General features: G+C 42.3%; 3 protein-coding genes and 2 long non-coding RNA genes across 5 annotated transcripts in view; 3 read left to right on the top strand and 2 right to left on the bottom strand.

Moving 5' to 3' along the window:
- Positions 1 to 3,494, top strand: part of LOC101760256 — a 4,948-nt gene extending 1,454 nt beyond the window's left edge. The window contains exons 3-8 of the mRNA XM_022829165.1: positions 16 to 250; positions 1,929 to 1,996; positions 2,077 to 2,140; positions 2,334 to 2,411; positions 2,510 to 2,840; positions 3,081 to 3,494. Of these exons, the coding sequence (XP_022684900.1) occupies positions 16 to 250; positions 1,929 to 1,996; positions 2,077 to 2,140; positions 2,334 to 2,411; positions 2,510 to 2,840; positions 3,081 to 3,494 (1,190 nt within the window). The remainder of the gene's footprint in view (positions 1 to 15; positions 251 to 1,928; positions 1,997 to 2,076; positions 2,141 to 2,333; positions 2,412 to 2,509; positions 2,841 to 3,080) is intronic.
- A 75-nt stretch (positions 3,495 to 3,569) lies between these two features.
- On the top strand, positions 3,570 to 4,129 carry LOC105915044. Its single transcript, XR_001164738.2, has 3 exons — positions 3,570 to 3,660; positions 3,757 to 3,852; positions 4,022 to 4,129. It is a non-coding gene; the product is annotated as an uncharacterized LOC105915044 (long non-coding RNA).
- Positions 4,130 to 4,708: 579 nt separating this feature from the next.
- Positions 4,709 to 5,843, top strand: LOC101760660. The gene is made up of 4 exons (XM_022829354.1): positions 4,709 to 4,728; positions 4,826 to 4,945; positions 5,131 to 5,469; positions 5,551 to 5,843. The coding sequence occupies exons 2-4, from the start codon at positions 4,943 to 4,945 to the stop codon at positions 5,677 to 5,679; spliced, it is 471 nt and encodes a 156-aa protein (XP_022685089.1). The 5' UTR covers positions 4,709 to 4,728; positions 4,826 to 4,942; the 3' UTR covers positions 5,680 to 5,843.
- A 1,902-nt stretch (positions 5,844 to 7,745) lies between these two features.
- On the bottom strand, positions 7,746 to 8,224 carry LOC101777661. Its single transcript, XR_215619.1, has 3 exons — positions 8,147 to 8,224; positions 7,903 to 8,055; positions 7,746 to 7,809 (listed from the first exon to the last, which is right to left on the bottom strand). It is a non-coding gene; the product is annotated as an uncharacterized LOC101777661 (long non-coding RNA).
- Positions 8,225 to 9,813: 1,589 nt separating this feature from the next.
- Positions 9,814 to 13,140, bottom strand: LOC111258223 (protein FAR1-RELATED SEQUENCE 3-like). The gene is made up of 10 exons (XM_022829166.1): positions 12,998 to 13,140; positions 12,694 to 12,700; positions 12,417 to 12,532; positions 11,499 to 11,881; positions 11,118 to 11,388; positions 10,925 to 10,997; positions 10,567 to 10,834; positions 10,147 to 10,484; positions 9,985 to 10,065; positions 9,814 to 9,897 (listed from the first exon to the last, which is right to left on the bottom strand). Exons 1-10 carry the CDS (start codon positions 13,138 to 13,140, stop codon positions 9,814 to 9,816), a joined length of 1,764 nt encoding a protein of 587 aa, XP_022684901.1.
- Between the last annotated feature and the right edge of the window lie 1,845 nt (positions 13,141 to 14,985).

Genomic DNA, 14,985 nt, shown 5'->3' on the forward strand with positions numbered 1-14,985 from the left:
GGCGACCTCCGCGAGACGCGCGGGTGGCCCAGGACGCGCCGGAGCGCGGCGAGGTCCAGTTCCACGGACCGGCGCGCCGCCGCGGCGTCCTCGAGCGGGCACGGCGGGCGCGGATTCCGGACGGCCTTGACGGCGACGTGGACGCCAACCGGCGCGCCGCCGCGGCATCCTCGGGCGGGCACCGCGCGCGGGACGTCCACACCATCGGCGTCAACGCTTCAGAGAAAATCACCTCCACACCATCGCATAGGTAAGTTTGACAGGGAAAATCGAAGTGGTATAGGCCCCGAGACCGGTTCCGTAACTTGGAGCAGCGCCGGCAAGGACTATTACCTGGGCAAGCATAGAACCTAGGGTCCCAAAATAGAGAGCACTAAGAGCCCAAATCGGAGGGGAAATCGGCATAGATAGGACCGGTGTAGCATGGAGAGCAGCACGGGAGTGCCCGGTGGAAATTTCCACCGTTGCTAGAGGTGGATTAGGAGGCGGCGGCACCAGCAGCTGTCGAACAGAGGGGTGAGGAATGAAGTAGAGGTAGGAGAGCTGTTGCCTGTGCTGTGCCCTGTGCGTGTGCAGGTCCAGGGAAGAGAGAGGCACCAGAGTTTATAACATTGAGGCTTTTCTTCATTTTAGCTTCTTTTGCTAAAGCAGTCACTGAAGTTGAATTAATTGTTAGTGTAGCTGGGCAACATTTGCTCGCTCGGAAAAGTGTTTGAGCATATTACAGTTGGTGCGGGAAGGTTATATAGTATCCAAGCTAATTGTGTGGTCAGCTGGCATATTTGTTTATTGGTTTGAACCCAACGAATTGTTTAAAAGTTTATGCATCTAGCATTGCTCATCCACGTGACAGAATTCTGAAGCTGGGATTCCTTCAGATATATATGCTAGTGCACAGCTGCAGCTGCTGATGGCGACAGTAAAACCAAGAGCTGCTGCGGAGGGTCGTCCATCAGGATCGATTAGACCAATTTTTGTTGCTTGCTTTCGAAATAATCATCATGCTAACCCCAAGCCAGCCAGCCAGCAAACCTCACCAGCATCAGTCGCTGTATCAAGTTGATATTAATGGTATGGACCAGCACTAGAAGTATTCACAATCATGATGACGAAAACCCCTATCAATCTTCATCTGCTACTAGCAGACAGACAACTCAATCATTCCAAACTCTTGTGCGCCCCTTTTAAAAGATGGTGTTTTTTTGTTCTTGCTATTAGAGAAAATCTGAACTGACGTTGTTTATCTGAACAATTATTGTTGGAACTGGAGCTTCTTTTTGTTTCCTTGCTGTTTGGTCATTTATGTGGCAGAGCAATTGTCAAGATTAGTTCTCTAGTATCTGCCTTGAATTAGGTACCCCGTATATATTCGCAATGTAGAAATGACAAAAAAAAAATCTAATTCTGAGAACATATATGTGCAGCCGTCTTGCTTTATTGTTGGATCAGGGCACTTCTTCCCTAACCACAACAATTACTCCACAAATTATGGACATTACATCTCTAGCAAAGAAGATGGTTCCAATTAGGAAGCTTCAAATTGGATAAAGAATCTCTGTAGTTATGTGACAAGTGAATAATTTCAATTTGGCTGTGAACTTATTTAATTTATGTGAGATGTAAACTCATTTTAGTGAGGCTATAACTCATGTTGTGAACTCTTTTAATTTCTTACCTGATAGTACCAGGCTAGCACATTTGATGCTTGGACATGGATGTGTGCCTTTTGTATTCTTCAGGATATTATGTTAATGAATAGAGATCAAAGAATTAAATTGAGAAGTGTGCAAACCTAATGGTGGTCTCAGTACCCCTCATAGTAGAGTTTTTATACCATTAATAAAGATGCTAGTTCATTCAGTGAAAGAATACGTATCCCTGTATAATGCACATCTATAATTAACAACTCTTTTCCTCCCCCATGCCAGGCAGCTCTGCCATCATCCATCCGAGCTGTGGTTTCCTTCCTTTTCATACCTACTCATGGAGTCTTCAGGTATCTGCTAAATATTTAGAAAACGAGTAAAGATAGAGTAGTTTTTGTAGTTATCTCTAATTATTTTCTTCCATGTGTAGATACGGTTCCCTTACAGTCAGAAGGTGTTCAGCAAGGTTCTCCACGGATCTGCTCAACTAGAAGGTCTTATGTGACTCATTTTTGTCTGTGTTCTCATCTCTTCCGCTTTCCCATGCCTGTCATAACGTTTACATCTTTTTATTCTTTTCAGTTTGTAAATATTCCATGTAAACAACTACAACATATTTGGATCCTAACCACTCATTGTATTCATTATTACTGACACAGAGTATGTTCAATTTGATTTGTCTCACAGGACAGATACTTGTCAGCGGTTGGTGAATAGGATGCCTATCAACCCGAAGCTAGCTGTATTCGAGAGCACACAGGAGAGGTTTGCGCGTGTTTATAATTTCACCGCCTATCCTGTAGTCCACTGCATTTTCATTGATTCATGGTCTATACTTTATACTTTCATTTTTCTCACTTCAGGTTCGAGGTACTTCTTCGACCCGAGTTGCGATCATCTTATCCAGTGGGTGGTGGCCCTGGATCGTCTTTTCAACAGCTACCCAACCGAAATGTTCCTCAACAGAGTTATGTTCCTGATGATCCTGGCGCTGATTTTATTGCGGTTGACCATGCTCCGGGGCGCAATAAATCTGTTCGCCGTATGAGGAATGCTGCTGATGATCGCACCGGGGTTGTAGATCGCCGTAGGAAGAAGTTTCGGTCCTCTCACCGCTCTTCAAAGGAAAAGAATAGTGCAGCTGATAATTCTAGGCGATTAACCGATTATTTCCTTGCCCAGGATGGCACAGAGGTATGTGCCAAATATTAAATTGAATTGTCATGTTACAAATACACACACAATATCTATGCACATATATATGCAGTAATTCCTGGTGTTGTATTATTCTTCTTGTAGCTCTGTGTACATTACTCACTTTTAAAACCTGACATATGTTCCATGTAGTTTCCTTATTTTTTACATGTTTTACTTTTAGTGTCATTTCCTCTTTCCTTGTATATACTCAATTTTACACATCAGTACACATGCCAGGCTCCACCAAGACCCAGGAACTTCAATGTTGGTTTGGATGACATGACCAACGTCCCTAAGATTCGTATTCCACGTTTGCGTGATCTCTTAGCCCGTCCATTGGGTTGTCTCACTGGTCACCCCTTGCAAGCATTTAATGAATTGTTCGACCAGTTTGACCAAACCTTATCTGAGAACACTTGTGCCATCCAAGCTTCTCTATGCAACATTGCTAGAGCTCCTTATCGTCTAGCTGAAAAGTGTGGACCGGTAATAGAGGAGCTTATTGCTGCCCAGAGGTCGGCTTCTGACCCTAACAATATTGGGGAGACTTCACGGAGGAACAACTCAGGCACCGAAGATGACTTTGTCGATCCTCACAACGGTGGCACACATCGATCCCCACAATCCATTCTGATTATGTACTTTTTTTAAATTCCTAATCAAATTGCTCTTGAAAGTTTCAACTTATTTTTCTGTACATTACTTTCTGTAGATCAACTATTCGAGCATGGAAACTGCGGTGTTTTCAGGACCCCAAGTTCTTGCTACAGAGATGATGTATTAAGGGATGGCAACGGCCAAAACTCATACACCACAGGTACTGCCTATCGCATTCTACAACCAGTAAAATGCTCGGTAATGACCCTTTACCATAAAAGCTTAACAACAGTTTTTTTGGAAATCTTGGTCACAGATCCCGCCACATCTAAAACTGGTGGCACTTCACCTTGCACTAAACCTCATCAAGAAGCTTGCAGGGATGACCCTGCACGTACTACTACTTGCTCAGGTTAGCACTATGTAGTCTGAATTTTCTCTTTATCTCTTTTCCAGGTTGTATCCAGTCTTACATTACAATATGCAGCTGTCAGGATTTTTACCCATATGCTCAGCCTTTAATTGTTTAGGAGTCATTTATGTTCTTGCTTAACGCTGTATTCATGTCATTAATTTTTCAGATCATATACCCCCCTCTTCTAGTTTGCCTGACAGCAACCATGATATGAATAGAATCAACAATCTCATTGATGCCATCTATTGTGAAGAGCAATCAAATCATATGCATACTCTCCTTTCACCACGCACTACCCAATTTGAAGACCAGGCCAAAACTGTATGTTTAACTGGACACGATTACCACCCACTCCATTCGATTCGAGTTGCAATCCTTCCAGCTAATTATTTTCCAACTACATGTTATTTTGACCTTTCCAAAGGATCAAAATAACATGGTGTCAGGCACTTTACATGTGTCCGAACAGAGAACAGGGAAACGCATGACACGGAAGCCTGCTAAATATTCTTCACCCTTCAAGTATGGAATTATGTCCCGTCCTGCACCCAATGTGGACGCAGCAATGAGTCTCTTTGGACACATGTGCGCTGATGACTCCACATTGAAAAGGTTAGCTTTTGTCTATTTCTAAATCTTATAACAGCCACACTTTCTATTTCTCCATTTGCTGATTGTAATATCCACAGCATGCCGGTGATCCAATTTGGTAGCACCCCTTTAACTTGTGACATGATTGCACAATCATTTGCCGATGGTGCAATCCCAGACTCAACTTTTATCACAGGATTTGTCAACTGTCTTAGCTATGATGATTATTGGATCAGACCCGAGTGCCATGGTTATAGGATTTTTTTTGATGCTGACCTCTCAGTAAGCTTTTATTTTGCCATTCTTTGACAATAGATTTATTAAAATTTTTCCATTCTTTCGTACTTTTTTTTATTCAATGGCATTTCTTTTCTTGAAGGCAATTCTCAATGTTGAGTGGCACAAAAGGGACAGCTCCGAACCCAAATATAGCCAGTTTGCTGCAGTGACAGCCATCCAACGCTCTCTTCCTTTCACAGACTTGAAGAAGACAAAGATGGTACATCTACTATTTTTTTTTTGTTTAGCTTTTGTCCATTTTTTTCTGGTCCTCCAATCTGGCCATGAGTTTGTGTTTGAGTAGCTTCTGCATATGTTGTACTCGCGAATTTAGTTAAGTAGATAAGTCATTGTTATTATATTTTTGCTAAAATAAGTCATTTCTTCTTTTTACACACTGTGTAGATTCTTCTACCAGTTCTACATCAGCACCATTGGTCTGTTTATTGCGTTAACTTTGGCCAATCACGGATTGATGTGCTTGACTCATTTTTGTACAATCCTGAGTCTGACAACAATTGGGACAATTATCATTTGGAATTTGGGAAAAAAATCATGCACCGACTAAGTGATGCACTCTCCATTGCTGCACCTCTCAAATTTAAATCATTCAAGAACTGGAGACATGTCCCGGTCAAGGTTCCCGTCCAGAAGGCCACGTCGGACAGTGCATTCTTTGCCATGAAGTTTCTCGAGTTCTATGATGGTGATGGCCATGGCTCACTACACACTAGCATCGCTGCTGTAAGTCTAAGTCTTTTCCCAAGACTTTTCCCATTCGCATGCAGTTTCTTACTTTTCATGGCTATATGTCTTTAATTTCAGGAACGATCTAAAGAGTTGCGTGCTGAGACCTTGTACTACCTCACTTTTCATAAGCAGAACAAGGTTGTGGCGCTGCCCGATGAAATCCTTCAGTACCGTCGAGATGATCATCACCCTTTTTTCTATTAGTTTTTTTTTGTTCATTACAACCCTTTACTATTTAATTTTTATTCTTTTGTAGCTGTGCATATTGTACATTCTCATGATTCATATATGAACTAAGCTTAGTTTTGTGACTGACATGTGAATACCTCATTTGTCGATATAGAACATAAGTAAAGCAAAAATGCCAATAGGTTCATTGTCCTCAGAAATAATTGGAAAATCCTATACATAAAGGCTCCTTATTGGCAACCCAGAGGGTAGAATAATCATTAGGACTCATCAGTATAACAGATATGATTTCCAAGTGGTGTACACAAATGCAAAATTATTTGTTATAAAGTCCTACAATGAGGCTGATATTCACAAATCTGTCAAGTATGGTGTGTGGTCGACATCCTCTGTTGGAAACCTGAATCTGGATACTGCATTCAGAGATGCTCAAGTGATAGCTGCAAGTAGTTCTACCTTGTGCCCAGTTTTGCTGTTCTTTTCGGTGAGTTGATATTAATTTAAGGTGTTGACCACGTTCATTTGGTTCCATATTCTTGAACTTGAATTACTGAGTCCAATATTATGGTCTAACAGGTCAACGGAAGTTCACATTTCTGTGGAGTTGCTGAGATGGTTTGCCCTGTTGACTACCAAAACGACATGGACTTTTGGTGCAGGAAGAATAAATGGATTGGCAGCTTTCCTTTAAAATGGCACATCATAAAAAACGTACATAACTCCACCTTCCGAAGTATCTTGCTGCAGAACAATGAAGATAAACCTGTGACCAGTAGCAGAGATACACAAGAGGCAAGCTCTCTTTGATGCTTCACAAAGTTTTCTTCAGTCTGATCTCATTTGCTAGGATTGTCATTCCACTGTTTATGCTTGGTTAAAAGAAAATTGTCTATGCTCAGTTCTCTGTTTTTTTTTAAGTATATGGTATAGAACCTGCATATTGTTTTCACAAAATGCAGCACGTAAATCAATAGTACTAGCAAGTTTTGCTTCTTTGGACGAAGTTGGCATAACAAAAGGTTTTGTCTATTTAGCATTTTTGCTGTTGCAACTTTGAATATCGTATACCGTGATCTACTTGGTTATCGTGATCTCATCCTCGACACTGCCACTGTGTTCCATTTGCAGATACGCTACACTCCTGGAACAACTATGCTCGAACTCTTCAAATATACCATAGCAGAGGGATGATACACTACACTCCTGGAACATTGGTGCACAGTGCATCAGGAGCTCCTGAGATGACTTGTGAAGAACAGAAGATCGTTGGGAAGCCCTGTTGACCTGCATTCGGTTCAACGCCAAGTCAAGCCTGCTCAAAACCCGTGCCTTGTGTTGTTGCCATTGGGTCAATGCTTATCCCAATTACGACGTCCATTTAGTAGACCGAAAAGCATTTCTGTTAATCCACTCATAGTCAGGTCCCGGTAGTAAATAGCACGGTTCTCTTTTCTGACTTCGTGGGTTTGTGATAACCACGGAGTAAGCGGCCTTCCGTCTAATCTGGCAAACTAGGAATCACTTTATCTTAGGATCTGGAAGGTTAAGGTTTCCTTTTGACCCTTTTAAGCATGGTTGTTCCTTTTGAATCTTCAGTTACCCTGTTTGAACTGGTTACCATAGTACTGGTTTCATGTTGCTACGGCAATGGAGATGGGACACCAGCAATGTAGCACAAGGTTTCATCCTTTTTGTCGTTTATCTGAAGTGCCATATTTGTCGATATACGCCTTTTACTTGCCGTGTGTGTGATGCTTTGTTACTCTATAGGAAATTACGCCAAAGATTTCCACAGTACAACAAGAGCTCGATTATAGGTAATACTGACTTTGTCTCTTAGCCCATTGAGGGAGGTAGGGACGGACAGAAACATCTCTACGCCTCTAAGCAGCACAGATATTCGGAGAAATAAAACTGATTCATTGAGAGGAAGCTGATATCGCATATGAGTGTTACCCAATGTTCAGTTTCTCCTGTTAGCGTGTGTTACAACGGTAATGCCTTATTAAAATATTACTCTTATTACAAAAATCATTTTCTGTACTCGATTATTAAGTAAATTATTTAATCGCTACTTGGCTTCCTTGATGTTGTTTTTCACCCTCTAATCTTGCTGGAAACCTCCTCCTCCGTGTTCTCCCCATTCTGCAAATGTATTATACCACACTATGATAATACTTCAATATAATAATCTTTTTCTATTGTCTTTCATATTCTTTTCAAATACTCAAAACTTACCGTGCTAATCTCGCCTTCTGTTGTCCCATTCCTCGCTAGTTTGTCCGGAAGCTCCCCTTCCACAAGGCACATCTCCTCAAATACTATATCGCTCATAAATTTGTCGTGTTCCTTTTGGAACGAAGTCTGTTTTTCTATCGGCGTTGCCACTTCCTATTCAATGATACATTTGATAATTAAATATGTGACATCTAGTAAATAAAATTTCTGAACAAAAATATTATTCCGAGTAAATACACCTTACCTTATTCTCTTTCTTAATGATTACCTTTCCTTTGCCGCCTTCTTCTTTTGTTGTTACACTACTTTCACAGATGTCTGGAACATCCTTCAAGACCGCTCGTTGCCGATAATGTTCCCAGTAATCTTCAAAGGACATGTCTCTGCGTTTAGGCATCGTTGCACACGGAGGCGTGCTCAGAGGAAATACTACTGGCAATGTTCCCTATATATTACAGAGACATCCAATGCCCTTTTATATACAATGAGCACCGGACGAATCCCGCAAAAACTATTTAATCTAGGTCAACACTTAAGCGGGGTTTAAGGCATGCTAGGCATGCAATGAATGCGGCTAGCCTCACAATCTTTTGTTCACTACTAACAGCTTCTTCTATTAAGGCATGCATGCACGGAGTCATACCAATGATTTTTGTTCCACCCATTTACAGCCTTTCCTTAATCACCATGCATGCACGGTTTCAGAGATTGCATTCCATTGCATGTGCATGAAAAAAACTTCCCATAGTCTCCGTGCTGCATGGTGCATATCCACTGGTGATCACAGACCAAGCCTTTTGCAAGCTTCTTGAAGGTTCAATTTAACCTGCACTGCATAGAGTTTGGCCGAGGCCTCAAATCGTCGATCCGTTTTTTTCTCTTGCATCCTTACTTGACTTCTTCTCGTTCACACACTCAATCGCACTTGGTGGTTGCGAGGACGTTGAGAAGGACACACAGATATTTTTTTTTCAAGGATTCAGTTGGAGCTTCCTTTTTTCTACTTTAGTCTGGTTACATTCATAAATCATCACACACATACAAACACACCGAAAAATAAAAACAAAACCTTGTCCGAACCAAACAAACAAACATTACCTAGCTGAGTAGTTGTCATGATACCCTAACGGATAACATTGAATTATTTAAATGTGTAGACAACAAAGACTGGAATACACTGTTGACAAAAAATATTTAAATTTATGTACAACGCGTATCTGGTCCTCACCCTTCCATATCCGTGTCCCTAAACTGCTCGTCATTGCTCTCGTAATCAATATATTTATTTTCTTTACACTTCTTTGTGTCCTGCTGTCGCCCTATGTTATGCTCTTCTCCTCCACTATCATGCTGGCTGGTACTTCTCTTATGCTGTGCTCCTCGTGGCCTGCCTCTCATTCTGTTCTTCAATACTTCCAAGCGCTCTTTGTTATGCTGGAGTTTGGGACATGTTCTCGCGTTATGTGTTGCGTAGTACCCACAAATACTGCATTTCCTTGTGCCCTTTTTCACACCTTTGGCTCCCAGCGTAATTTCCTTCTTTTCAGATGGTGGTATGCTCCGCCCTTTAGTCTTGGATCTCGTAGGTGGGACTCGGCTGATCAGTCTATCATCATTGGCATGATACTGCAAAGATTATTGCACAAACTTTAAATTCAATGCAACAATGGTGATGGCATTAATTTTTTCCAAACTCATTTTTCTAACCTCGCCACTGTGGGGTGCACATCCTTCATGCACTCTTGCATCTTTAGTTGTCATGTCTTTTTGGTTGGTTAGCACAACCTCGTTTCGCACAAATTCTCCGCCAAAAGCATCCTGTAATACAATTACCACATCTCTTTTAATATTTCTTGCTGATATTCAATTTAACTTGTGTCTTTCCTGTATTTAAAATACTTCCATCACAAATCATACCAGATTTGTTGCAAGAACCATTTTCCCCTTTATACTCTCCCTGGCTTCATTTCCATCCACGTTCGCTTGTCCCAATTCCTGCTTCACATTGCATCATTGTTATTGTGAAAATCTATTTTCCCAGTGTGTTAACTTGCATACACCTGTATCATGATACAAGCCTACCTGGGTAACCCTTTTCGCCAATTGTTCATCATTTGTGTTGTCACTATAGCCATCATCACTTTCACTACAATCTGATAACTCCTGCAAAATCAAACCCAGATGTATGCGGTTAAGTGCCTTGCCATGCAACATCCACTTCATGCAACATTTTAGATTTTTTACCTCTCCTGGTGATTCTTGGTGCATGTTTGTTGTGCTTGGCCCGATGTCAGGGGGTATTTCTTTGTTATCTTTGTCAAGCTTTGCCAACACCTCTCTCGTTCTAATGTGCGCAGCGCGCGACATGCTCCCAGACCTGACTGCAGCCATTGCTAGGGACGTTAGATCTTTGATTCTGTACAACTGTGTGACTCCATCAGCCCCAACTAGGAGCTTGTCATTCCTGTCGAATCCCAACTCTTGCTGTGCATATTTTGTGTATCTACGGAGAATGTAATGTTGTGGTATACTATTTAGCTGGATTCTCATGAAGGCTCTCAACAAGTGCACGCAGAACAAACCTAAATAACCAAGAGAGTATATGTACTGTTAATAAGAAATTGGGATGTACGCTATAAATTTTGTAACGGTTTTATCATGTACCTGTATGCTGCCACTCCTTGCACTCGCAATGAAACTCACCATTTTCTTTGTTTGCACGGACTTTGAACTGGTGCTGCCCCCAAGATAGTTTAGAAGACCTATTTGTGTGAGTTACCAGATAGCATGTTTCACCCTCTATTGGATTGTCTTCTATATCGTAAGCCGTGCAATCGATCATCTTCTTTTCAAAGTCTTTGAAAACATTTCTAGTATAAATTCTTGAAACCTGTATTTCAAATGGCCACTTGCTTCTTGTGAGCCTTTTGCTCTGTCACAGTACAAGAGCAACAGTTAGTTAAGGGAAATGGTGTTTATACACGAACTCCATAAATATGAATTGATACGCTGGTTACATTACCGTTCCATGGTACGACTCTTCAGACTCCTTCATCTTACGTGAATGCATGAAGTCAAGCATTTTTTTGGCGAACCTGTGCAAAGCCGTGTGCTTGTTAACAAAACACTTCTTCATGACAAAATTTGAGCTCTCGCTTCTCTGTGTCGATGCCATCCGGCCACAATATTGGTCTTTGAAATATGCCGGCACATACAGTTGTCGCTGGCAGTAAAGGCTATCTAAAGTGCCATCCTTTTGTAGGTCGAACTCATCCAATAGTTCCTGCCAAGCGGCCTCAAACTCCACAGGGGTGAGTGGGTGGTTTAGCACAGAATAAAATTTGTCCTTGAAATTTTTCTTCGCATACATCCCAAAGAGGTTGGTTAGATGTGGCATGTGCTTGTTCACCACATGCCATCTGCAAATCTTATGAACAACCCCTGGGAACTCTTTGGCAATCGCCACTCCCATTGCCTGGTCTTGGTCTATCACAAGATGCAAATTCATCATTGTTAGTTCTTTAATTGCTCTAAATTGTTGTATATGCTCATGTATCAAATATTTTTATCATAAACATTAATGATGAACATATTACCTGTGAGGATACACCTTGTTCTACTTTGTCCCATGCACTTTTTGAATGCTTTGAACACCCATTCAAAAGTTTCCGCTGTTTCATCTCCTACCAATGCACATCCAAACAATGTATTCTGCAGATGGTGGTTTGATCCAACAAACATTGCTAGTGGCTTCTCATAAATGTTAGTCTTATGAGTTGTGTCAAAGCTCATTGCATCACCAAAATCTGCATAATCGCCCTGCATGCTTGCATGACTCCAGAATAAGCTGTGTATAACACCTTCAGAGTCCAGCTTTGGTTCCCATCGGAACTGCGGGTTTTGAGCCTCACAATCCTTGAAGAATTCAATAAGCTTGTTTATGTCATCTGCGTGTTCTTCCCGTACATTAGTGGCCTTCCTATAAAACAGATTAAAAAAACCTCAACATTTTATCCTTCTAAATTTTAAGTACATTTCATTAACGACAGCAATGATCATATACTTTAGCTTGGCATGAACCTTACTATTCAAGAATAACAAACTGTGTGACGTTCTTTTACCTGTTTTCTATGTCCCGCGATGTTATCGGAACAAGCTCTGCACCCCCATGCATATTTTGCAATACATTCTTTATACTTTGCGTACTCACACCGGCTTCCTGCAATTCATCAATTATTTGATAAAGTACTGGTTCCGTGCTCTTGTGTGACCTCATTTTCTTGGTTTTCAAAGGCGTATGCAACAGGTGGTTGTGAAATAGGTTTGCATTTTCTATAATCATATCTACTTCGTTTCCTTCACTGTCATACACTCTCGTAAACTTCAGATGAGCTTTGCACTTCGTCTTCATTGTTGTCTTGTTCCGTACTCGCAGAGCCTCATCACCTTTATAAAAATCTCCTTTTCCTTCACAGCTACACCTCATCACTCTAGAGAATTTTTTCTTGTTGCACATTTTCACGCCGAACCCGGCCAGTTGTGCATATCTCATGTAGAACGCCTTTGCTTCAGCTTCCGTGTGGAATGACATCCCTTCTCTGGGAATCATATTTGGATCCATGCTTTCATTCTGCTTCAAATAACATTAATTTCAATTAACATGATATACTAATGCACCCCCATATGAACCAATATTTGCGTAGAAAATTCAATTATCATCACAGCCTTACAGATATGACATAATATATTGGTTCACTGACTACTCTCATGCATTTGTGCTATTTAACTGACCATGTAACTGCTTTGAACAATTCAAACAAAGATTTATCATGCATCACTTACGTGTGTTTGTGGTGGAATTTCTTCTTCAGAAGCAATCATCTGGTTTGCGTCCAAAGTATCCGGAGGCAAGAACACAACACCCTGTCTTCCCGTTGTATTGGTTTCATCCTCATTACTCCCTTGCTGGCAACCTATCTGTGTGGGCGGAGTTCGAAATCTAGTGCTGGAGCTCTCCATCATCTCCGGAACTTTGATGCAAGAGTCAATAGTGTCTCGTTCGCCCGGCTGGGGCGGTTCAGATCGTCGCGGTGACCTTTCCGGCACTTCTGTACTTCTCACGTCGACGGCGACTCTCATGTCGTTAATCTCCAGCCTTTTCGGTGAAGGGCTATCCGCAGAGTCCCTACTCGGCCCGGACGGCCCTGCTTCTTCAAACAATATCCTCCGACAACCCATCACGGGCAAGGTGGTCTGAAAGGTAATAACACATTGCATATCACAAGGTAGCTTGAAGAAGGCAAAAGTTAATGACTCGAAGCCAGGCACTGTCAGCTATTGGACTGATAGTTTGAACAGGTATATGTCCCCATTCATCTCCTTGTACGAAGCAGAACTACTTCAGCATCACAATCTGAACAATGAAGTCCTATTTATTACTTGTGCATCGTATTACTAGAACTTTTTAAGATTTTAGGTCCCTTTTAACAAAAAAAATTTGTCAGTGACTGCTTTAGCAAAAGAAGCTAAAATGAAGAAAAGCCTCAATGTTATAAACTCTGGTGCCTCTCTCTTCCCTGGACCTGCACACGCACAGGGCACAGCACAGGCAACAGCTCTCCTACCTCTACTTCATTCCTCACCCCTCTGTTCTACAGCTGCTGGTGCCGCCGCCTCCAAATCCACCTCTAGCAACGGTGGAAATTTCCACCGGGCACTCCCGTGCTGCTCTCCATGCTACACCGGTCCTATCTATGCCGATTTCCCCTCCGATTTGGGCTCTTAGTGCTCTCTATTTTGGGACCCTAGGTTCTATGCTTGCCCAGGTAATAGTCCTTGCCGGCGCTGCTCCAAGTTACGGAACCGGTCTCGGGGCCTATACCACTTCGATTTTCCCTGTCAAACTTACCTATGCGATGGTGTGGAGGTGATTTTCTCTGAAGCGTTGACGCCGATGGTGTGGACGTCCCGCGCGCGGTGCCCGCCCGAGGATGCCGCGGCGGCGCGCCGGTTGGCGTCCACGTCGCCGTCAAGGCCGTCCGGAATCCGCGCCCGCCGTGCCCGCTCGAGGACGCCGCGGCGGCGCGCCGGTCCGTGGAACTGGACCTCGCCGCGCTCCGGCGCGTCCTGGGCCACCCGCGCGTCTCGCGGAGGTCGCCGTTCGACGTATTCTCCGAAGATCACGGTAGACGGACTTTCAGCGCGCGCGGTTGTTGTCGCCTGTTATCTTCTATTTGACTGACCTGCAATCTGCTCTCTGTTATCGGACGCTAGCGCACGCGAGAGAAACCAAAAACCGTCGGGAGACGCGGCTGGCGGGCGGAAGCCAGGCGCGCGCTGGGTCGGTGGGGGGCTGGGGTACAGAATAGGCTATTCTGTACCCTGGGTACCAAATAGCGGAGGCCTATATATATATATATATATATATATATATATATAATTGGTACAGGCCACCGGATCAGCAGGGAATTATTCAAACATGAATGCATGACAGACTATCTGTGTATACTATATTGCACAAGTTGTACCTTGTACCCAGATGGACCTAGCTTGGTGCATTCATATGCAAGCTGATGATCGAAAAGCAATCGAAGAAAAAAAAAAGGAAGGAAAATAAAAATACAGAGAGGGAATTAGAATGAAACTATAACGTTTCCAACTAAACACATCCTAACTATATGTGATGGTTAATAGGAGCCAAAAGAAAGGACGACTCTTGGTAATCATACACGCGTCACTAAAGACCCAGGAGAAAGCTCAAAGTAGCATCAATTTTCCTTGACCAAATTAAAAGTTAATACAGGTGATGATCTGCGAGTGCTACAAAACAAAAGGGATCGAGTTGCCACCTTGAACACAGTTTTCTTATCTTTTCTGGACTCCAGCCCCTTGCTATGTACAGGAGATGCCAAATTCTCATATTCTTAGCCACATGCATCATAGGATGTAGATGTTAGGATACCTTTTCTATTCCATCATCATCTGAAAAAGGAAAATCAATTTATTTCTAATTAATACCACTCTAGAAAACCAACATGTATGGATATTATACATACTCATAGGGGTAAATTGTGTAAGCGAAAC

The sequence above is a fragment of the Setaria italica genome, chromosome VIII, assembly GCF_000263155.2.
Source record: "Setaria italica strain Yugu1 chromosome VIII, Setaria_italica_v2.0, whole genome shotgun sequence".
Classification (NCBI taxonomy): Eukaryota; Viridiplantae; Streptophyta; class Magnoliopsida; order Poales; family Poaceae; genus Setaria; species Setaria italica.

Coding starts and splice junctions, on each gene's coding strand:
- LOC101760660 (XM_022829354.1), top strand. Junction 5,470..5,550: donor TACACACTAGCATCGCTGCT/GTAAGTCTAAGT, acceptor CTTTAATTTCAG/GAACGATCTAAAGAGTTGCG.
- LOC111258223 (XM_022829166.1), bottom strand. CDS start 13,140: ATGGGTTGTCGGAGGATATTGTTTGAAGAAGCAGGGCCGTCCGGGCCG. Junction 10,066..10,146: donor ACCAAGAATCACCAGGAGAG/GTAAAAAATCTA, acceptor TTGATTTTGCAG/GAGTTATCAGATTGTAGTGA. Junction 9,898..9,984: donor TGGCGAAAAGGGTTACCCAG/GTAGGCTTGTAT, acceptor AATGTGAAGCAG/GAATTGGGACAAGCGAACGT.